Genomic DNA, 22,490 nt, shown 5'->3' on the forward strand with positions numbered 1-22,490 from the left:
CTTGGTGACGCAAAAGCAGCGGCCGCCATTCGGCTCGGGCGTGCTATATCATGCATCGCGTAGGGCTGAGGGGAACTGCACCGCGCCAAGAGTCTGCGGGTGAACTAGACACTGAACATGACGACACCGAATTGCAACCTCGACTACGACAATTCAACCCGCCGACGCCATGCAGTGACCGCCGTATTCCAGTCTGACGATGCGCTGCTCATGTCGCTCCCTTGCCGCCCACGCCGCCCGCCCGCGACCCGTCCATGCGCAATCACATTTCGCCAACGCCGCCAAACGATGTCTCGCCACAGTCCAGTCTACACAATCTCCGGATGCAGACGGTAGCAATGCAAGGGGCAGTCTGAGCGGTGCGACAGTCAATGCGTCTTTGTCAGTCCCCTCGGAAGCCCGCTTCAGTCCCATCGGCGTTCAGCATCTTTCCTCGCACATTCACTCGCAGATCTTCCCCGGCGCAAGCACCCAACCACCACCCGAACTCGTCGCACTGTCGCAAGACCACCTCAGCCGCCATGACTTGCTCGGCAAGAACCAGGACCAGACCCCGCCGGTTGGGTTCGACCTGCCGGAACTACAAGGGACCAGCCTCGACGAACACTTCTACAAGCTAGGCATGGACACGGCGGAACCGTACTTGAGCATGGCAAAAAAGCTGGCATGGGCGAACCCTCCACCAAAACCAACAAAGTGGGTGCGACGGAGCGGCTGGACCAAGTACAACAGCGACGGCACCACCGAGGCCGTGGATGCGCCCGACGAGACGATGCTCACGTTCGACACCGAAGTCATGTATAAAGTGACGCCCTTCGCCTGCATGGCATGTGCCGCCAGTCCTACCGCCTGGTATGCGTGGTTATCGCCGTGGCTGCTGGGCGAGACCAAGTCAGATCGTCACCTCATCCCACTCGGCGACACCTCAGTCCCCCGCGTCATCGTCGGACACAACATTGGATACGACAGGGCTAGGATAGCGGAGGAGTACAATATCGCGCAATCGAAGAACGCGTTTGTCGACACCATGTCCCTCCATGTAGCCTCCAACGGCATGTGCTCGCGCCAACGCCCGTCGTGGATGAAGAATAGGAAGAGCCAGGAGGAGCAAGACAAGGCAGCCACGTCGGAGGAGAACGCTGGCCTTTCCACAGTCCTGGCAGGCCCTACCGAAGAAGAGCTGTGGATGGGAAGAAGCGCCATCAACTCACTACGGGATGTGGCCAAGTTCCATTGCAACATCACACTCGACAAGGCGCAGAGGGAGTACTTTGGTGAGAAAGACCGTGCGGGTGTCAATGATATGCTGGAAGACCTGCTCTCCTACTGTGCTGCTGATGTAGAAATCACGCATCGTGTATATCAAAAGGTCTTTCCGCTGTTCCTCGAAACATGTCCGCATCCTGTTAGTTTTGCCGCATTGCGATTCCTGGCTGCCGAGATTCTACCTGTCAACGAGACGTGGGATGCGTATATCCACAACGCCGAAGCGACATATAAACAGCTCGACGATGCTGTGAAGGAGCGGCTGGTGGCGTTGACGGAGAAGGCGTTGGAGGTCAAGGATCAGCCGGAGGTGTATGAGAATGATCCTTGGTTAAGTCAGTTGGACTGGTCAGGGCAACAAGTCAAGATGGTCAAGGGGAAGAAGAAGGGCGATCCACCGAGACCAGCAGCCCGTCAGAAGAAGCCAGGAATGCCAAAGTGGTACAAGGATTTGTTTGCGAAGAACGACGCCCCGATGGCTCTTACGGTCCGCACACGCATCACGCCGATTCTGCTGAAGCTGGCCTGGGATCGCAATCCTCTGGTGTGGTCGGACGTACATGGATGGACATACAAGGTCCCATTGGATGAGGCCTTTGCCTACGACGACAAGGGTTTGAAGGTCTTGGACATGTCTGAGGAAGAGAATCTGAAGCTGCGGGATGACAGCGAGTATGTCTACTACAAGATCCCACACAAGGACGGACCGCTCGCAAGGTGCGCCAATCCACTCGCTAAGGGCTATCTGCAGTATTTCGAGAAGGGAAAGCTGGGGTCGGAGTATGCGTATGCCAAGGAAGCACTTGAGATGAACGCATCTTGTTCGTACTGGATCAGCGCGAGGGAGAGAATCAGGAATCAGATGGTCGTCTACAACAAGGAGGTACCCAATCCGCCGAAACTCGTATCTGCATCCGGCAAAGGTGCTGGAAAGAAGGTCGGCTTCATCCTCCCACAGATTATACCAATGGGCACCGTCACGCGGAGATCGGTCGAGAATACCTGGCTCACGGCTAGTAACGCGAAGAAGAACCGCGTCGGGTCGGAGTTGAAGTCGATGGTACGAGCTCCTCAAGGATACTGCTTTGTCGGTGCAGATGTCGACTCGCAGGAACTATGGATTGCTAGTTTGATAGGTGATGCGACGTTCAAACTCCACGGCGGAAACGCAGTCGGCTTCATGACGCTCGAGGGAACCAAGGCGGCGGGGACAGACTTGCACTCTCGCACAGCCGCTATTCTGGGCATCTCGCGAAACGACGCCAAAGTTTTCAACTACGGACGTATCTACGGTGCAGGTCTGAAGTTTGCGTCTACCCTCCTCCGCCAGTTCAACCCTTCCTTGTCGGACGAGCAGACCTCCAAAACAGCAGACGATCTCTACAAGAACACCAAGGGAAAGAAGACAAATCGGAAACAACTCCACGAACGAGCCTTTTGGCGCGGCGGCACCGAATCTTTCGTGTTCAACAAGTTGGAAGATTTCGCCGAGCAAGAACGACCTCGCACACCTGTCCTAGGCGCAGCCATCACCGAAGCTCTGCAACGGCGGTATCTGTCGAAAGGCGGCTTCATGACGAGTCGAATCAACTGGGCGATTCAATCTTCCGGCGTCGACTACCTCCATCTCCTCATCGTATCCATGGACTACCTAACTCGCCGGTATGGGCTCGACGCTCGCCTCGCCATCACCGTCCACGATGAGATCCGGTACCTTGTCAAAGAAGAACACAGGTACAAAGCAGCAATGGCGCTGCAGGTTGCCAATGTCTGGACAAGAGCAATGTTCAGTCAGCAGATGGGGATTAATGAGTTGCCCCAATCCTGCGCCTACTTTTCCGCCGTCGACATTGATCACGTCTTGCGGAAGGAAGTGGACATGGACTGCATCACGCCGAGCAACAAGGAGAAGATACCGCATGGTGAGAGTCTGGATATCATGGCGCTATTGGAGAAGGGCGAGGAAGCGCGGCTTGACCCCGCTTTCGTGCCCAGCGAAGCCGACATGCCAGCACCAGAGAAATACACTCACGCTTTCACCCCACGAACACCTATCATGACAACCCTTTCGCGCGGCGACGCAATCGGCGACCCAACCGCAATGGCGTATCTCAAAGCGCAAATTTCCTCTTCCGATCAGGAACTCCGCGACATCCTCCGACCCCTCCGCGCAACACCCACACCGCGCACCAACAAGACTTCAAGTAAGAGCAAGAGTGGAAGTACGGCCGGAAACGAAGTCTCAGATATCGAGCAAGAGAACCGCGAGATCCAGAGACAGGTTAGGCAGTTTGAACAAATGGCCAAGCGGTCTGCTGCGAGTGATCCTTGGAAAGAGGTGTACAAGCGCGCGAATGCGAGCACGAAGGCTAAGGCGAAGACTCCGGGTGAGTGGTGGCAGAATGGATATACGACGCACAACAGGAGTGCGGTGAGGAGCGCGAGAGTATGATTCATGTTTCTTGTACGCTTTTCTTGTAAGATGATTGTATAGCAAAACTTCATGTACGGGACGAATAATGGTTTTGAATGGGCTGGGTGGATTTGGCGGCGCGACGCATTGGTTACTTGCATAGGTTCGGCGCATCGTTCCTTCCACAAATGGACATTTGGTTTGGCGTTCATCTCATCCTGTCTTGTTTCTGCAGTCACGGGGTCTAGCGGGGTATAAAAACCTCTCTTCCGCGCCGTTCTTCTTCTCTTCTCCATCATACCTTCCATCGTCCATTCTCCAAAAATACCACCTTCACCGAATCATGACTTCGCCGGTCTGGCTTTTCCAAAATCCTTACCGACAAGGACCATGTGTTCGTCTGTCTTTCTGGTTTCGACATACACATCGAAAACTAGATATCAAGAAACACATAGCTTCTGGTTCTGGTCTTTCCAAAACACACGTGATCGTCAGACATGTCCTGGTCTGTCCTTGCCGCCGCTACTATCAAAATTCACTATGTGGATGCGTATGCCTCCTTCTCTTGGTCTTTCCCAAAACTCTACGTGTTCGAAGTAATGTGTCCGCCTGTCTTCGCGCTCTCTACCTGCTGACATCCAAAACTTAGACGACCAAGACTATGACTTCCTTCCTGCTGGCCTTTCCCAAAATTCCAGCATTTCCAATACATGTGGTCGCCTTCTTGCGCAATTTAAAACTCCAAAACTCTAGGTCTGACGACGACATGACTTCAACCGCCTGCGTTTCCGAAAATCACAGGACGGTCAGGAGTATGCTGGCATCAACCGGGGCTTTCAACATCAAAACTAAGATGGCTTTTGAGGTATACATACATTTCTGGCTATCCAAAATCGCAATGCAAGAGTTTGATGTCTCTGCCTCGGCCTGCAATGCAAATATTCCAAAAGTTCATACCCACTATGTATGTTCTACGCCGATTGACTACCGAAGGCGCATCCTGCGAAAAGGCGATGTAGACGTCTTGGCCAGGGCCCGAGAAGACTATATATTCTCGCCGATGAGCGAAGGCAGAGACTACATCTCTCTCCTAGTTGAGAAGTACTAAAACTGTATTAGCAAGATTCGATGTCTCTGTCCTTCTCTGCGGTCTCTGACTTCAAAAACCCTATCACATCGAAATTATGTTTTCCGCTATCTTTACTGCGGCATTATCTCGTCTACAAAACGTACATTGTCGTCGCGATGTATTCCCCGCAGCGCACGAAGAATGTCCTTAGTTACCTCCTTAGTATTGCGAAAACGTCAAAAAGAACGAGACTTAAATCTCATGAAGTTGGCGTCCTTCTCTCGGTCTTCAAAACGGGTTCTTCGACCGTCTTATGCGTGTGCGACTCTGCTGCAGCGCTTGACTCGTCTGCAGAAAGAAGGGTGATGCTGACCGATGGTGTCGTCTCGCGCGCTCGTCATTTACTATCATGGAATGGGGGCGCGATGATACCTCCCCAAAACAGCGCCAGCGGATTGGTATGACATCCCGCCTTGATGATTCCCCAACTACATATACTGAGCAGAGAGTCCGAGACTGGTACAACATCTTGCGCACTTGATGAATATCCAAACCCGACTATGGTCATTACTATGAGCTGGCTTCGCGTGGTCTTCCAAAATTCAGTTCTCGACTTTCTATGATTGCGACTTTCTGCACATCTCACAATGTTTTTTCGATGTCAAACCAACATCGTAATGGCATCATGGCGCTCGATCGTCGAGGCCTTTAGCTTCTCGTCGCTATGTAAGATGACGAGCAGGATATTCTCGTACACCGTGGTTAGTTACCAAAAAGAGCTGAAAAAAGACATCATGGAGTGAAATCTCCTGTCTCTGTCTTTCAAAACGCGAGATAAACTCTTTCATATGTCTGGGCCACTCTTTTGATGTCTTTATAACACCGAAATGGATCACAGACCTTGCCATGGCGTCTTCTCGCCGAGCTAGCTGTTCTTTCCACAATACAAAGCACGAGTACATGTATAATCTCGCATTGTATGGAGAATCACCGAAGTCAGAGGCCAATAAAGTCATGGAGTTGGGTCTCTTGTGTGGGCCCTTTCAAACATGCCGAAGCAGCTTTCCATGTTGCAAGACTCTCTCGTATCACCGTATACTCTCAAATCGCCACAGCGAATATTGATGCAGCCCGAAGCCTTAGCCTTTTAACGCGGTTGACTATTCTCGGATGCGAGTGACGACAACATCGCAAATATTGGCAAGCCGAAGGACGCACGAGATGGGACGAACACAAAAAGAGTAGTGAGACGCTCCTGCCCTTTCACTCAATGATGTCACGGGTCGCGAAAAGCTCTTCGCGAGTCTGCCTGGACCTGTATAGTCGCTAGCGTGACTGCCACGAGTGTTTGTTGTATCCCGCCTTTCTTGTTATCACCCTCTTGCCTTTCCCGTCGTCTTCCAGTCGCCCATCTCATTGCCGACACCAACGCAAGAATCAACATGAATGCCGCATTCGAAACACCCTTTGACGAGTGGGAGGAGAAGGCCCAAGACCAGGTAACAACCCCCATGCTAAGCTGAGAGAGACCTCCAACTGACAGGCTTCACTCATCTAGATTGATCACTCCAGATACAGCAAGCTCGCTTTGAGGCTCGACGAGGATGGATGGCTGCCTCTAGTCCGCGCCGCATACGATGACGAGAAGCCCACCGACAACAATTTCGCCAAGCGCTGCAGCCTCGAAGATTGGATTAGTGTTTCCGATGACGCCTTGTCTACCGTCGAACCCGCGATACTCAAAGCCATTTGTGCTGGAGACGTGAACGCCACGGTCAAAGGCGATAGCGGCCTGCGCAAAGTCATCCAGTCGTACGAAGACCGCGCCGACATCCAGGCGACTATCTACCTGCAACAGATGACGGTTGGTATGGGACAAGAGGCACTTTCTGTCACTCACGCACGCGACCTTGCTTTGGACGCTATGCAGTACGCGAACCAAGATACCTCAGACAGCGCTGCGGATATGGCGTATGCGATCGACAAGAAGGCGCTTGATGGAGACTGGCATATTCGCTACACCATCAGCGGACGGCGCCACTTCATCGAGGGCAGCAAAGGCGAGGTCAATGTCGGAAAGAAGCGAGTGCTGCAAGGCTTTTCCCGCGCGTTGACTCGGCTCGCCGACCAGGCCGAGAAGGACAACAAGGCCTATATTCCTTTCCTACAGTTCATCGGCTACGCAAGAAAAGGCCATCGAGAAAGGTCGCAAGACGGAGACACCTTGACTGGAACGAGTTCGCTGCTCGCCTTCACCAAATGCTGTCTTGAGAGCTGGAAGAGCTTCACCCCGGTCGAGATGCATCACTTCACTATCTGTCTGATCCCCGATGACACTGGCGGTCCTGTCGCCTATATGCTTCTTGCCCGCCTTGCACGCGCATACTACTTCGCTGGCGGCCTCAGCATCGGTAAAGCAGAAGCCAGTAGTTTGAGCCTCGGCCTGAGCAAGTTCAAGCCCCAGGAACGCGGAAATGTGTGGATGGCGAACACCCAATGGGTCAAAGACCACGCTAACTACGATAAAACCTTGGAGAAAGAGGTAGCTTCCCGTACAAAGCTGCAGAAGGCCGAGTACGAGGCCGGCATGAGCGCAGAAATGGAAGAAAGCACCGACTTCAAAACAAGGCTCCAGAGCATGCGTGAAGCCGTTGAGGAGATTCGAGAAGAGCACAAGCTGCTAGACGATTGGCAGGAGTTTGAGGAGAATTTTCCGGATGAATACCAGGAGTTCAAGGAGTTGGAGAAGTTCGCTATGGAGATGACGAAGGCGCTCGCTGAGGTTGCGACATCATGATTTCTGCTACCTACCTTTTTGTTTGGGTTGTGTGGTTTGATACATTCGAAGTAGTAGGAAATTTGGAGTGGTCGTTGAAAGAATAGCGTGACTGCACTAGCTAGCTGGTGTCTTTGGGCACAGTCAGATGTTATTAAAGCTTACATTGACGCGGGCAGATGAGTAAATGGGACTTCCTCGTTTACTGATGCTGCAATGTAATCTTCACCAACCGACGCTCAACGTTCCTGATTACCTAAATTTTCGGACGTTATCACATGTACCCCAGCTTAAGTTGTTCTGTTTCGAATCTTAGATCTTGGTCAGCTGCGGTGATAGGAGGACGTCGTCTCTATTCGGAAAAACATATCTGTGAGGTGCGATCAGTGGTTGATCACTGTGTCCCTTTCACTCAAAGGTTACACGCTTGGACAGTTTCGCGAGCGCGAAAATCTCTTCGCGCGCACCTGCCTGGACTTCACATGGTCGGTACCCAAACCAGCTCAAATTCACACTTGCCCTCTCCCATCTTCATCCATATTTCTCTACGCCTGAACTCGCGACCTATCTGACCCAAGAATGGTGGGTTGCACGGACAGGTTCGTTGCCTATATGCGCACCCTTGCCCATCCGAGCAGGCAGGTGCACCAAGCGGTTGCGCAGCCCTTTCAACCTACCGACGTCGAGAAGAAGCACGAAGAGGAAATCGATAAACGGACTGCTCTCACCAAGCGTCACGCCGAGGAGCACGCCGACGAGAAGCAATCTCGCGTTCTTCTACTACAAGCCGCCGCATTTCGCCAAAAGCTCAGGGATGTTGAGGCCAAACACGCGAACCAACTGAGGGCAGTTCTGGACGGGCAGGAAGAGCTGATGAGGCAGAAAGAGGAGCTCGAGAAAAAAATTGAGAAGCTCGAGATTGAACAACGAGAAGCGTTCAACAGGTGAGTAACAATGAAGATCGGTATCGCCAGATTCAAAGGTTACTAACAGTGTCGCAGCTTCACCGCACAGCGCGCCAAACAAAGGAGTAGTCATCACACGATCGTAAAAAGGCTCGGAGTTACTCTTCAGAACGCTCTCGGCGGCGTTGCTGAGCGCAAGGGTAAATGGTTTCGACCAGCTAAGCAGGATGTCACCTCCGAGATCAACGGCCTGGTCTTCATCATTGGAACTATGACAGACCTTTTGGATCGTATGATGGCGGTTCTGCTCGAGGCCAGCCAAGAGCTTGAGTTGGGCGAGGACTATCCCGGGGAAGAGTTCATGCTAGCCCGAGTGCTCGGCTCCATGAGGAGACGCATCCTAGCCTCAGAGAAACTGAAAAGCGGTCTACACCATCAAATAGACCGACGAGTTCCTGAAATCCTTGAAAGAGCGTTGCCCTCATCTGACAGCATCGAGCTCAAGCTCGACTCCTTGTTCGACCGGGTCGATACTGCTTTCCGCGCTCAGAAGAAGGCGGCGCTTGATCAAAAGAATATGGCGGTTACTATTCTTGAGTGCGAGTTGAACGCCTGCTTCGAAGTTGCTTACACCGCTTTACCACAGCTCGATGTCTGCGACGGCAGTTTACAAGAACGATTCAAGTCCTTCTGGGACCTTTTTGCCGCTCAGCACAACCACGACTTCAAGATCGACCAAAAGCTCATAACTGAGCTTCGTGCATCCGCGAATAAAAACTCCATGAGCCTTTCTAGACATGGTCGAAAACTAGACCTATGCGTGCGCTCTTACATCAATGCCGTTGACGATAGGCTTGGGTCAGTCCCTCGTTACAGGTATGGCGCACTCTTATTGTAGACGGGAAGCATTCTCAGCTAATTACACGATTGTTTAGGGAGCTCGCCGCCCCTGCATAGGCTTTGGGGTTTGCATTGGGCGAAGACGGCGAGGATAGTGACGACAACGTAGAATACAGAAAAGACGCAGGTGAGGAAAGAACACTACCGGGAGGAAAGTAGATAGCTCACGGAGAATGCATCAGATCGAACCCCTGGCAGAACGTCGACATTCAACTACGTGCTATGTGTTCGTGTACCGCAGTCACAGTAGATCTCAACAATTTGCGCGGGTGTTCACAAGTTCTTTGCGTACCTTCCTGGAATCGCTAGCGTGACAGCCACGCGTGTTTGCTACGCACCTGCCTCGCACGTTTCTCACGTCTCTGACCCTTCCTTGGTCTTCCGCCCTTGTTGCACACTCCACCTCACCCCATATCAAAACGCGTAACACGATGTCGACAGCGACCCGAGATACCGTCTCGCTTCGGCTACGAAAGAGCTTATACCAGTTCGTCCAAGACGCGTTTTTCGCTGCGAGAGTCTCTACGGACCACTGGCCTCAAACTTACGAAGATGGCGATGCAGTCAAGGTTCTCTCTTCACCTCCGCAGTAAAACTTCTTGTTGCAACAAGCGCCGTAAGAATCGGCCATGTCTCTGCCCTCCGCTCGTTCGTCTCCAAGCCCGATCCGACTCAAAACTCCCAACGTGTACTAAATGTGTGAAGCACGACGCGGAGCCTATACAAAAGACCTGAGTAAATGACATGTGTTCCTTGCGCAAGCTCAGATACTGACATCGAAATTTGCATCCTGATAAAGTCATGGCAGTACCGCCCGAGCGTGCGGATATAAAGCGCACGCGGTTGTCACAGGCTTGCTTTTTACCCACAAAATCTCTACCTTTTTACTAAAAATCCGCAAAACAACACACTATGTCTGCGTCTTTCGTGCCTTCGTCACAAATCTGGTTCGACTCGAAAGCCTGAAATTTATACATGATGTAGCAATGCGAGTCCTGGGATTTTATTCAAAGTGGACGAGCAGTACTTCATGCCTTCGTTGCGCCGTCTCGTGATTGCTTTATCAAAAACGCAACAGGCATGTGTATGACAGTGTTGCTCTGGATGCGGGTATATGAACTGAACGCCAGCTTCACCTCCCTTCCACCCTACCCACACAACATCTCCATGTTCATCAAAAACCCGATTCCAAGAATTACGATGTCTGCGTTCTCTGCGGCTTTGTCGCAAGCCTGACTACCGAAGAATCTGATCATCAGCTATATGCGGCCGAGTCGAAGCAGAGCTTTTGTACAAAGTACACACGTGGATATCTATGGCGTTTGGAAACGCTTGCAGGCCGTAGGCCCCAAGTTTTGCAGGATATGAACCCATTGTAGTGCTACCTAGCAGTGTGGCTATATAAACTTTTCTTATTGACGGTTCTTTATGTCTTCATCACCTCACCTGCAAGGTGTGTTCTCCAAAACAAGTCAATGGAAATCCCATGTCCCTCGTCGACCTCCTGTTTCTTTCTATTGCGTCTCAAAACGACAACCGAGAGGGCACATGGTTTTGTTTCGCTTTGTAAAATGACACAGTCCGAAATTTGAATCGACCGCTGCATGTCGTGGTGGATTGCGTTGTCATCAAACTAAAATGCTTGCCCGAGCCGTAGATGTTCTTTTCTTTCGCCGCGGCACTTCACATGATCGGAGATATGATCAACAACTCGTTAGTGTCATTTGCCCTCCAAGCAAGTGATGCGCAGAACCTTTGCCTGAAAGGACATGTCCAGTGCGGTGTGGCAGCAAAACGCCGATAGCGAGCGACCAAAATGACATCGGGCGACGGTCATGAGCTGGGTGTGCGAGCGCAAAGGCGACTCGGTGCAGACAACGGCGGTGCGCCTTCTGAAACAATCTCCAAAAGGAAGGTTCGAGGATGTTATGCGTGCGTGTGGTGAAGGTGATTTCGTCACATCGGAAAATGCGCAGTACTCGGAATTATCACGATGAGGTTGATGTGAAGAAAGAGCCCTGAAGCCCATATTGCATTGATGCGCAAAGTCGAACGCCGTCGACCATTATTCACTTCACGTCCCTGGCCGCAGCCCCAGAGATAACCCAGACATATCCATGCCATGCCAGCATCCAACCCAACCAAAAAGAAACAAAGACACGATCTATATGCCGCAACCAAACACGCGCACGCAAATGCCATGCTATGTTACACGCGGTCTATACGTCTATGCCAAACAGCACTAGCATGTATAGGTAATGACCGTCATCGTCGGACCGATCGCTCGTCGACGAAGAAGAGGAAGAAGGTGTCGGGGGTATCGCAGAAGTGTGTAATTCGTCAAACATCGTCTAAACGATGAGAAGCTTCTCAATGTTCTCACCCGCGCTGCGCTCGCTCATGCGGTTCCACGCGGCGTAGGTTAGGACACCGCAGGCGGCCCACATGACGGGTACGGCGGCTTCGGCGCCAGCTGAAACACGCGTTAGTACGGTTACTTCATTTTTGATGCTTCCTTTTCATGACGTACTTGGGCGCTCGGCCTGCGCGGCCATCTCCATGACGCGGGCTGCGCTGCTGGTTGAGCTGGAGGAGTTGGCGCGGATGGTGGCGGGTGCGATGCGCTTGCCGGCGAAGGCAGCGGTTATGGGGACGCGGGCGGCGATACGGGCGAGCATGATTCTTGATGTAGTTGAGGTTTGAGGATGTATTATCGAGGAAACCGAGTTTATGTAGCGACAAGTGGCGATGTGAGTAATCTCTGTGATGACACGTATAAACAAACGATTGTAGTCGTCGTAGTCGTCCCTCTAGAATACGTAGAAAGTGAACGTGCGTAGTTTCGAGTGAATCCGGGGAAAGAGGACACAGACACGGGACACGGTTTATATAAAGAAAGTGGGCCTGGGGAAGGAGTTGACAGGGCTGAAGGGAAAGGAGGCGAGGCCGGAGATGGCGCGAGCAGAAAATTTAGGGGCGGTGAGCGATCCGTGCAGGGATGTGCCAGGTCGAGATAGGCTTGGCCGCCAGCACGTGAGTGGGTCGGGTGCGGAAAGAGCAAAGCGAGAGTCTGGGGTAGCTGTCACTTTTGGGGGAAGTCACGGTCCTTGCATCACGCGGACTGAACGCATGGTGAGAGGTCTTGAAGATGATGCATTCTATGTACTGTAATTGAATGCGACCGACAATGAGGCTCTCCGAGTTCCGTCCGACTCTATCTCGCAAAGAGCCGCAGAGACCCTGCTTTGAGATCGGCACTGCGGCGCATCCCCGGCCTTCTAGACGAATCTACCGAGAATTAACCTGCCCTCGCCACCCCCAGTCTCAACAACAACTCAACAACAACTCTAGCGTACACTGTTCCTTCCCATTCACTTCAATAGATTCGTCTTCGCCGTGCAGTCATCATGTTCCGCTGTAATACATACGAAGGCCGGCAATTCCGGGTCGTCACTAACAACAAGTTCATCGGAATCTATCCACTCTGATCTACAAACTTACTTCCACACGCGATACCGAGCGACGGCCGTCAAATCACACTATGCGTACACACAGTGTCCATCACCTACTTCTCATTACCATTAGGAAGATGCGACAAGACTCCGCTCACACATTCTTCCATAAGAAGTCTTCAACCTTCTTCCCTTCGCACGCCTTCATGATGACCTCTCGCATGGTTACGACTGAGGGTTTATCGCGGATGTTATAATCCCACTGCTTACCGTCGGCGGGTGTCCTAGCAACGACATCATACATGGCAAGGCGAACACATGCCATCGCCGAAGGGATACTGACATCCAGCGATCCAATCACTTCAACCAATTCGGGAGTATCATGGAGCTGCGGCGGCCATACGGCATATCCGGCTTCTTCGAAACGAGCAGCAACCTCGAGCATTATCTTTGTGCAAAGATCTAAGACTGCAAAGCAGTTCACCCGGGCTATTGGGAAGGTGCCTTTGTACTCCGGCTGGATCACGTTCTGTGCACGACGAATAAGCTCCGATGGCGGGAAGCTAAGGAAAATGTCGTTGTAGTTCAGGCCCCTATGAATCTTGCGATCCATCTTAGGATCGCCCGTGAGTTTGACCCAAAGTTCTGGACTGGGCGCGTAGAGGCTGATGAGGCTGTCCCATGCCGAACTGCCCATCGTATCCATAGAGATCCGCTGGCTTGCACAAGCAGCATGGCGAGGTTCTTTCCTTGGGGCTGCCATGAGCATCGTGCGCGGTGTGATCGTTTGCTTGAAGATCTTCGCTCCACAAAACAGCTCGAAGATGTTGCAAAAGTTCCTCTTTGGGTATTGCTTTCCTGCGAATACGACATCCTTAAAAAGCGTGCGGAGATGTTCGAGGATCGGAATCTCGGGACAACCGCCAATCTGTCGTAACATATTGTAGAGATGCATCGTCGCACCAAAGATTTCCTGCTCGTTGAGGATTTGAAGGCCGACGAAGAGCGTGATATCCGATATTGCGGACATGTAACTTCCCATGACCCACGGAGATTGCGAATAAAGGTCGAACGTCTTGTCAGATGTGAACTTGACCATCTTCTCCCTAAGCATCCAGACGATGGCGGCCGTGTCATCGTGGTAGAGCTTTACTGAACTCTGTGCGTATGATTGGTAGAACTGCTCTGTAGCGCCAAGTACCTCGTTAGCACGACTCAGTGCAATGATGCGGCAGTTCGGTGGCTTTTTCCCCGTCTTCTCGTATTCGTGGAGAAAGCTGCGTCCGCTTTCTAACAGCATATGAGCTGTTATTATAGTCGGGATGGATAACTTCTTGTCTTTAATATCCGCTATGAGAGGAAGCACCGAGGGATGTTGCAGATGATCCTCGTACATGTCGTGCCGGTATGTGGCTGGCGAGTTCGGCTGATGTGCCGCAGATGCCGGGTGTTGAGAGGCGCTCTTGATCATGAAGGCAAGCAATGCCACATCGTGGCTGTAACGATCCGCGCAGATTTTGACGCTTTCTGCTCGACGTTTTTCTTCTGAGACTTGGCATCCTTCGACCGATAACAGATTCGTGATTGCATGCACGAAGCTCTCTTTAGTTGTACGCTCTTCCATAGAGTTGCGGAAGAAAGCCTGAAACGGGCGACGCTCCTTCCCAGGTGACTCCGGGAGTTGCTGAGTGTCGATAAAGGTCACCAGGAGTGTCGAGGGCCAAATTAACCCTCCGCCATGAGACAACTCGCTGAATGAGGAGATTGTGGCCGTTCTGAAGAAATCCATCGATGCCAGTTCATCGGCGGTAACACTCGGTCGCAGCTCACAACCACCTTCAAGACCTGCTTTCCAGAGGGAGAACTCGTCGCATGGTCGAGCCTTGCGAGCGTGGCATCTGAGACGTCTTGAGAAGTGCTGAGCCAGGTTCGTCAACCAGCCGGCAGCAGCAAGGGACAAGTCACCGGCCGCGTGAGATTTCCAAATTGTCTTTACAGCCTCCACAATGGCCTGAAGTTCAGCGAAGTATACTTGGAAAGCGATCATATCCTCGATAGGGTCTTCCGTAATCGTGAATCGTTCGGGTTCGGGCTCCGGCACGTTCTTGCGCCAGTATTCGGAGGCTGAATAGTCGAAATCCTTCTCAGCTTCAATTAGTCCGGTTAGTACCTCGAAACTGTTGTTTGTTGCCAAAAGGGACGCGTCTGACTTGTCACAAGATGTACGCTTCATGCTCTTATTGCTCCGCTCCTTTGTTTTCGGGAAGAGCAATGCGTATGCTTCAGCCAGTGTCTCATTGAAGACCCTGTGCCGTTCTGTCGAGTCTTGTACACCTTGGGTAGATGACGGCAACGTCTCGTAGTGTTTCGTCAGTCTGCTACGATTCATAATGACCATCTTAAAAGCTGACTCAATGTTCTTCGGCGGGCGTTTGCCTGTGCTTGCGGCTTTGCGGGCGCGTTCCGCAATTTGGCGTACAGTCATTTCTTGAGGCTCAGAGTTGTCATGGTCGCCTGAGCTGGGTGGCGAGCTGAACTCGGCTGATTGATCGAATGCATTGAGCCAGCGGATGACAATCGAGGTCTCTCGTTTGTAGGTTCGGTAGATGCTGAACAGGGTCGGAGGGAGCGGTCCCGGCGTGCTGGTGGTTGCTGAAGTTGCCATCGTAAGCTAGCGTTTTGCTTATGATGCTGTGTACTGTTGCGATGATCAGAGGACAATAGTACTTCGACGGCCGCAGGGGGGTTGACGGATGTGTGGTGTTTTGCCGTTTTCGATGTCGCAGCTCGATTAGGGGCGTGGAAGACTTAGTTATTTGTCCCTTGTGGAAATTTGCAGGAAACTGGATCGACTGGAATTATTTCGTGCATGTGGCTTTGGTGAGGCATGGTCCACCACTAGAAAGACACCTTACCAAGGAATCCATAATACGATCCGTGGTACGATACGGCTGCTGCCTGATCCGCAGAACAGCTCGCAGGCACACAAAAACAAAGATCTTTCCGCTGCCTCAGAGTAGCAGAGACGGTGGTCTGATGGTTAGTTGCGCAATGCTCATTGCAGTCTCGCCGTGTTCGAGGTGGTTTCCAGGTTAGCTTAGATAAGGCGATTAGCTGCGCGTTCAATAGACATTCATCACTTTCCATCTTTTGCGCAATAATAAATCGAAAAGAACTATACTAGACAAGAACAGTCGTGGAAACAGGTGACTAGGAAGAGTTCGGAGAGATCTCGACGCGCGGTAGGTGCTGCGTAGCCAGTATGATAGGCTCGAGGTGGGCGGCATGGGTGGGTGGATTTGAGCAATCCCTATAGGTATGGAGGGTCGCCCGTTGAGCGAGCGAATGGTATTGATGGCATCGCGATACGTCCAGATGGTTCAGGGTTATTCGTAAAGACATTTGCGATTGCAGAAAGCAGGCAGCGACGCGACCCCAGGATTGGACGCGTCGGGCGCTAGCCCAAGAAGGATGGGATGACGCCATGACCCCGTCAGCCAATCGGTGAGCGGCGCACGAGCACGGACGCCATCACGAACAGGCAAGCAACACGAAGCGGAGCTTGCGCCGAGCTTCAAGGCTTCTCTCACGCACGAGAACAGCTTCAAGCACGAACGATGCATCGGTGTTGCTGGTTTCATCCGACCACTGCGACCCTTACTCGCTCATCGATCGCGGCGCTCTCGCTATGCCATTGCCTCACCAACAGAGCCCGAGCGACAGCCATCAAATCACCATTCCGAAGACTGACATCGCCTAGTAGTGCGAGATTGGACGCGACATCAAATCGGTGAATGTGCCTCGAAAATGTCTCTCGGGGGACTGCGCGCAAAGATTCGAGTGAGCAAGCGTGCAATGGAGGGGCATGCATTGTACTCATGAGTTCACCTGAGCCCTCAAACTAACACTGAACTATCTACCAAGGCTAATGAAGATAAGCCTCACATGTCCATCCATAGAAAATCCTCCAACTTGACATTTCCGCAAATCTTGACAACCGCATCGCGCAGTAAGAGCAAGCCATCGTTTTGCTGTAACGATTTCCACCGAGACGCGTCCGTACGTTTGCCTTCGAAGTGATCGATATTGTACCTGACGACCCCTAGAAAACCAATCGCTGCTTCCAGTGTGTTCGATTGGAAGTTGGAGCTGGGACCCGTGGCTCCACGCGCTTTGGCTATCGCCACGAATTCTCCCACGCTCTCTGGCACCCCGTCGGGTTTGGCGAGTTGAAACGCAACTTCTTTCCAGACGTCGAGCACTAGGTCCATGACGGCAAAGTAGTTGACCTTTGCTAGGGGACATGGACCGTCGAACTCCGGCATGAAGTGGTCTTTTGCGCGCAGGAGAACATCGGATGGCGTGAAGCGAGCTATCATGTTGGGCATCAGATTGTGCTTTTTTGCCAGCAGCCTTTCGTCCAGTATTTTGGCTAGTAAACGCTCTTCGACAATGCACTGTTGCGCTAGCGTCTGGGATGCAAAGTCTGAGAGCTTCACCATGTTCATTCCTGCATCATCCGTCCCCATTGCTTTCTCTTTTAGCCTTTTACCAGCAAGCATCCACTTTCTATTCTTGCTGCACAGAGGGTCACGTTTGGCAATACGAGCCATGTTGTCGAAGTCGTTTGTAGGTCTTCCCTGCATATGTGGGAAAACGGCCGGTCCAAGAATATCACAAAGATGTTCCAACAAAGGCATCTGAGGACATGGAACCCTGAGCTTCTGCAACATGTTGTACAAATGCAGCAGATCAGAGACGTACCCATGCGCACTGATCAATCCGAGGCCGAGCATCATGTTGCGTGCCGCGATTGTCGCCATGTAGCTTCCAGTCACCCAAGGCGATTGAGAATACAAATCGAATACCTTCTCAGAGGTAAACTTATCGAGTTGTTTGATGGTACTCCTGACATTATCGGCCCACGCTGGTTCCAATTGGAGGGCTTTCACTGGATCCGATTTGTTTTCCAGTAGCTTTTGCAAAGCGATCCGGCTGTTGCGTGCGAAAGACAGGACCTTGATTCTGTTGTTTGTGCGGTGTGGAGCATCGCTTGGATGTTGCGAGATGAAGCTTCGACAGCTTTCTACGAAGGTGTGCGCGCCGATAACTAGAGTGGTTTGCGACACTGAGTCTGGTTCTAGGCATGCCTTCAGTCCCCATAACAGAGGAACACCTAAAGGAAATTGAAGGTATTCCTCTTTGAACGTGTAATCAAACCAGTCTGTATCAGCATCTGGGCTAAAGTCCATAGGGCCGTTCCATATTGGATGCCGATATATGCTTCGACACATCGACATCACCAAGCCCCGATCGTGTTCGTAACGTTCGTCGATGATTTGGTGCATATGCTGGTAGTGTTCATCTCTAGTTCTGGTGTCGCTGGTGGAAACACAATCTAGAACTGAGTCGATAAGCTCGCTTTTCAATACGCGCTGGTCGCGTTGAGTTTTGAAGTAGTCCTCGAATCTGCAGCGTTCAGCGGTAATCAGTGAATCGTCTCCGGCTTTTACCAGCGCCTCGAACCGGCGTATCTCGTTGATTGGCCAGAGGAGACCATAGCCGTGAGTGAGTTCTTGAAAGCCCTCTCCCTCGCTCGACCTCCTCCATGCATCGACATCCTCCAACCAGCTATGTACATATCCCTCTTTTGCAACCGATCGCCCATCTTCAGTACTGAAGAAGCGATATAGTATCCCGTCGTTGTTATCATGGTAGGGCGAGTGAGCAGCTATCCATTTGAACAAGTAACTATGGACTACGTTCGTGAGAAATCCAGCTGCAGCTAGGGGGATTTCGCCCTTAGCAGCAGATTTCCAGATGGTCTTGATAGTCTCGACTGTGTTTTGTAGCTCTGACACGTAGGTGTGCATCGCTATGGCGTCACCAACCGAATCGTCGGTTATACTGGATGTCGTCGTGGGCATGGGAGTCTCGGTTTGCCAGAAATCCGATGCGCAGCTGTCGAACTCAGGCTCCGTCTCGACGACATGAGCTAGCGCCTCGAATGCGTTGGAAGTGGCAGTCGCATGCGAAGCACTGGTGGTCTGCTTTTTCGGTGCGCCTTTCGACGTCTGTGATGGGAAGAGAATGGTATAAGCCTGGGCGAGAGTCTCATTGAAGACCTTGTGACGCGTTGTTGCCGCGACGGTATCAGCCGAAGCTGTAGGGAGACGATCGTAATACTTAGTGAGCTTGTTACGGTTGACGAGAACGACTTTGAACGCGTCATGAACCGCTGGTGGAGGAATGCGTTTGTTCTTCGACGCTTTTCTCGCTTTTTCCAACAGCTGCTTGACGGTGACAGGACTTGGTGCTGCTGGGGGAGCGGTTGCTACTGATGCCTGTGGTTGGTTGATAGTCCTGGACTTGCCAATCGAGATCTGGTCAAACGTAGTAAGCCATTCCAGTACCACAGAGGTTCCGCGCTTGTACGTCTGGTATACGGTAAAGAGGGTTGACGGCAGGCGATCGTTGCTGGTGGGAGTTGATGTAGCCATCTTGATGAGTTGTCAGCGTACAGGGGATTACCTTTCTTATATTGTAGCCACAAAGCACAAAAGACGACTTTTCTTCCAAGTGTCAAGCTGGTTGGCGCAACCATGGTTCGCTCCATGAGTCACTCTACAGCACAACCGGAGAGCTATGAGAGGCCAAACATAGCGCAGTGGTATGAGTGAGGACCAGCAATAGTTGAAAGAATGTGTCCTCGACTCAGACGGGCACGTCGTTCCCTCACTCTGGGCTTCGAAGATCTACCTTGGTGTGCGGGATATTGGTGAGGTTTGGAGGCTGCGAGGAGAAGACATCTCACCCAATGCGCGCACAACTAAACACAACAAGCAATTGTAGGCGCCTGACTGAAGCATGTCGCGCGTAGTTCAAAAGTCGCCTCGAGAATACGAGAGGAAGACATCCCACCCAATGCGCGCACAACTGGACACAACAAACCGTTGTAGGCGCCTCGCTGAAGTGTGATTTCGCGGTAGATCAAACTGTCTTGAGCCTGCGAGGCGACGACATCTCACTCGTCGCACGCATAACTCGATACAACAAACCATTGTAGGCGCCTCACTGCACCGAAGTTTTGCGCATCGACCAAGAATACTGCGGGAGTGATACCATCTGTGTAAAAGCTGGGGTGATGACTGGACACAGCAACTGAACCATCCGTGGAACGAAGATGACTCCCCGACCGCGCTAGCCTGCATGTGAACCACCACACACAGAATGCCATCAGGGACGGAGGCGATGTCAGCAAGTAATGCGCAAATCCCATGGCTGGTACGAGTGAGATAGCCACTCGCGAAAGGTGATTATCGGGGATGTGCTGTGCGAAGAAGCGGCTCAAAGTGCGCGCACGCCTGCAGATGTCATCGACAAGAATGCGGTACAGCAATCGCCATTGCGACTGCCCAATATCAGCGGAAGGCCGCCATAATTCATCGAAAACATGAACGCGACAACGGCGATAGATGGCTGGTGAGGGTGCGATGTGCGTGTGCGAGGATGCGGCTCAGGGTCTTCGCTCCGGCAAACGTCATCAAGGGAAGCACAGACACTGCGGAGGAAGTCGCGCCTGTGGACTCATGTTTAATGGAGTGAATTAATATCTGACATACTCATTAGCTGCTTTTTGGCATGCGCATCAGAGAAAGTATACCTATACACAAACTCCGCCCAATGCTTCGGCAGTCGAAATACCTATCCAGCACTCAACAATCCAGAGGTCCCAGTCCCTTTCTAACCCCATGCCCTATCCCAACCCAAACCCCACCTTCCTTCTCATTACGACATTCCCCCATCCCCCATCATGACTTCCCGCCCTTCCGTTGCTTAACCCTCGACCCAATACTATCACTTCCACTCGCTTGCAAGCCCGCACCACTTGCCGGCGTACTCGGCGCCTCCTCAATCCTCTCCATGTCCTTCTCAACCTCCACATCCTCCTTGATCAACTTCTCCTTCTCCTCCGTCTCCTCATCCGTCGGCGCATACTCGCTGCGGTCATCATCCGCATCCTTGTACACGACAAAGCGGTACGCGATCCTGCAGATGAAGAACCACCAGAAGAGGTTGACTGCCTGCAGCGACGCGAGGAGGGCGAAGGTGATGTATTGACTGATCCAGCACTTGTACTGTTGCGTTTCCCAGTTCAGCTCAAACGGACCGACGGTTTTGAAAGTGGTGAGGATGGAGTAGATGATTTTGAGGTTGATGTAGTGGCGCGTGTAGCCCCAGATGACCATGAAGACGAAGAAGTAGGGGCCCACGATGGGGGAGTCGATGTAGTTGAGGCATTTGGACGTCTAGATCGCGTTAGTAAACCAATTTTGGAGTTGGGTAGAATCCCGACTTACAGCCAAGAAGAAATCCGACACATCATGCGTGATGTACACCGCAATCCCCATGTACGTGAAATGAAACCGGTAGCTCAACCAGATCAAGCTGACGGTAATAACATGATGCGCAACCAACTCCTTAAAGTCCTTCCGTGGCTTCTCCAGCATAAGCAACAGCACAATCGCCTGCTGCGCCCAGTAACTCGCTTGAAGGAGGTAGTACGCCTTGACAACGGCCTCGTGCGTGCGGTGCGGAAAGCCCTCATACATCCCAATAGGATTGAAGTACCACACCGGCGTGCGACTCATGATCCAGATACCAAACGGCCCGTACAGCGCAAAGTACAGCGCCGTGTACGCCTGCTCCATGAACCTGCTCTGTTTGTCCCTGTTCTTGATCCCAAGCTTGACCGCAATCGGGCGAATGAGTCGCTGCATGCAGAACTCGCGCGTGAAGCTCAGCACGATGATGTAGAAGCCGACGAAAGCAAAGTCGCGCCCGCCCTTGCCGTAGTGAACTGGGCCATTGGGGTCTGCGCGGACGTGGGCGGGGATGAGCGGGTCGTCGCGTGCGAGCGGATACGACAGGAAGAGGCAGGCGGACAGCGGGTTTGATTCGTACGGGTAGACGAGGTAGAGGAACACGATTGTGAGGCCGAGGATGAGCGGGAGCAGCCAGGTATGGCGGATGCATTGGCGCTTGAATTTGGAGAGGTAGCGGCGTGTTGTTCGTCGTTTGGAGCGGCGGGCGGATTTCTCTGGTTTCTACAGGGTCTTGTCAGCGCGTGCCCTGCATGCCCATATGAGGGTCAAAAAAGCACTCACCGAGTCCATGCTCGTCGGACTGTTCAACGGCGGGGTGCTCGTGCGGTGTGTAGCCAACGCTGGGACGTCGACATCGCCAGGTACATCAGAACCCAGCGCACTAGACTTTCTTCTCCGCCTGGCTGCGCCGTTGGTTGCTGTATTGTGTGGCAGTGCGCAGTTGAGGGGAGGAAACGGTTCCGTCATTGTGAGGTTGAGGAGAAGCGGAACGCGGAAGACGGGTCGGTAGTCGCAATACCTTGTCTGTTGTCAAGGAGAAACAAAACACCTCCCAGACGACGTAGAAGAAGCTCCGAAGAAGAGCCTGCAGCAGAAGATATAAAGCGGCTGAGATATAAAAGCGGATGCGTTGCTTCTCCTTTCTCTGGCTTTCCCGAGGCTCGCCGCAAGTCAGGTCTCGCTGGCTCGACGTCCCAAGCAATTTCCGACCGGTGGAGTGGAGCCCTTGGCTTTCCGTAGCGCGTCGATCTGCTGTGAGCGAATGCCAGGGGTACGTCTTATGTCAGCGGCGTACTCGCTTAAAGCTACTGTTTAGAAATGCT

General features: G+C 52.3%; 7 protein-coding genes across 7 annotated transcripts; 3 read left to right on the top strand and 4 right to left on the bottom strand.

Annotated features, from left to right (window-relative positions):
• Positions 1 to 199: 199 nt before the first annotated feature.
• On the top strand, positions 200 to 3,718 carry MIP1 (DNA-directed DNA polymerase gamma mip1; the record flags this gene model as incomplete). The annotated part of the gene is made up of 1 exon (XM_049362316.1): positions 200 to 3,718. One exon carries the CDS (start codon positions 200 to 202, stop codon positions 3,716 to 3,718), a length of 3,519 nt encoding a protein of 1,172 aa, XP_049227599.1.
• Positions 3,719 to 6,190: 2,472 nt separating this feature from the next.
• On the top strand, positions 6,191 to 7,545 carry J4E78_001662 (uncharacterized protein; the record flags this gene model as incomplete). Its single annotated transcript, XM_049362317.1, has 2 exons — positions 6,191 to 6,247; positions 6,307 to 7,545. The coding sequence occupies 2 exons, from the start codon at positions 6,191 to 6,193 to the stop codon at positions 7,543 to 7,545; spliced, it is 1,296 nt and encodes a 431-aa protein (XP_049227600.1).
• A 558-nt stretch (positions 7,546 to 8,103) lies between these two features.
• On the top strand, positions 8,104 to 9,386 carry J4E78_001663 (uncharacterized protein; the record flags this gene model as incomplete). Its single annotated transcript, XM_049362318.1, has 3 exons — positions 8,104 to 8,468; positions 8,526 to 9,305; positions 9,365 to 9,386. The coding sequence occupies 3 exons, from the start codon at positions 8,104 to 8,106 to the stop codon at positions 9,384 to 9,386; spliced, it is 1,167 nt and encodes a 388-aa protein (XP_049227601.1).
• A 2,294-nt stretch (positions 9,387 to 11,680) lies between these two features.
• Positions 11,681 to 12,007, bottom strand: J4E78_001664 (uncharacterized protein; the record flags this gene model as incomplete). Its single annotated transcript, XM_049362319.1, has 2 exons — positions 11,681 to 11,802; positions 11,860 to 12,007. The coding sequence occupies 2 exons, from the start codon at positions 12,005 to 12,007 to the stop codon at positions 11,681 to 11,683; spliced, it is 270 nt and encodes an 89-aa protein (XP_049227602.1).
• A 928-nt stretch (positions 12,008 to 12,935) lies between these two features.
• Positions 12,936 to 15,446, bottom strand: J4E78_001665 (uncharacterized protein; the record flags this gene model as incomplete). The annotated part of the gene is made up of 1 exon (XM_049362320.1): positions 12,936 to 15,446. One exon carries the CDS (start codon positions 15,444 to 15,446, stop codon positions 12,936 to 12,938), a length of 2,511 nt encoding a protein of 836 aa, XP_049227603.1.
• A 1,276-nt stretch (positions 15,447 to 16,722) lies between these two features.
• On the bottom strand, positions 16,723 to 19,281 carry J4E78_001666 (uncharacterized protein; the record flags this gene model as incomplete). The annotated part of the gene is made up of 1 exon (XM_049362321.1): positions 16,723 to 19,281. The coding sequence occupies one exon, from the start codon at positions 19,279 to 19,281 to the stop codon at positions 16,723 to 16,725; it is 2,559 nt and encodes an 852-aa protein (XP_049227604.1).
• A 1,311-nt stretch (positions 19,282 to 20,592) lies between these two features.
• Positions 20,593 to 21,957, bottom strand: J4E78_001667 (uncharacterized protein; the record flags this gene model as incomplete). The annotated part of the gene is made up of 3 exons (XM_049362322.1): positions 20,593 to 21,090; positions 21,142 to 21,888; positions 21,949 to 21,957. 3 exons carry the CDS (start codon positions 21,955 to 21,957, stop codon positions 20,593 to 20,595), a joined length of 1,254 nt encoding a protein of 417 aa, XP_049227605.1.
• Between the last annotated feature and the right edge of the window lie 533 nt (positions 21,958 to 22,490).

The sequence above is a fragment of the Alternaria triticimaculans genome (assembly GCF_023758025.1).
Source record: "Alternaria triticimaculans strain BMP 0046 chromosome Unknown scaffold_1, whole genome shotgun sequence".
Classification (NCBI taxonomy): Eukaryota; Fungi; Ascomycota; class Dothideomycetes; order Pleosporales; family Pleosporaceae; genus Alternaria; species Alternaria triticimaculans.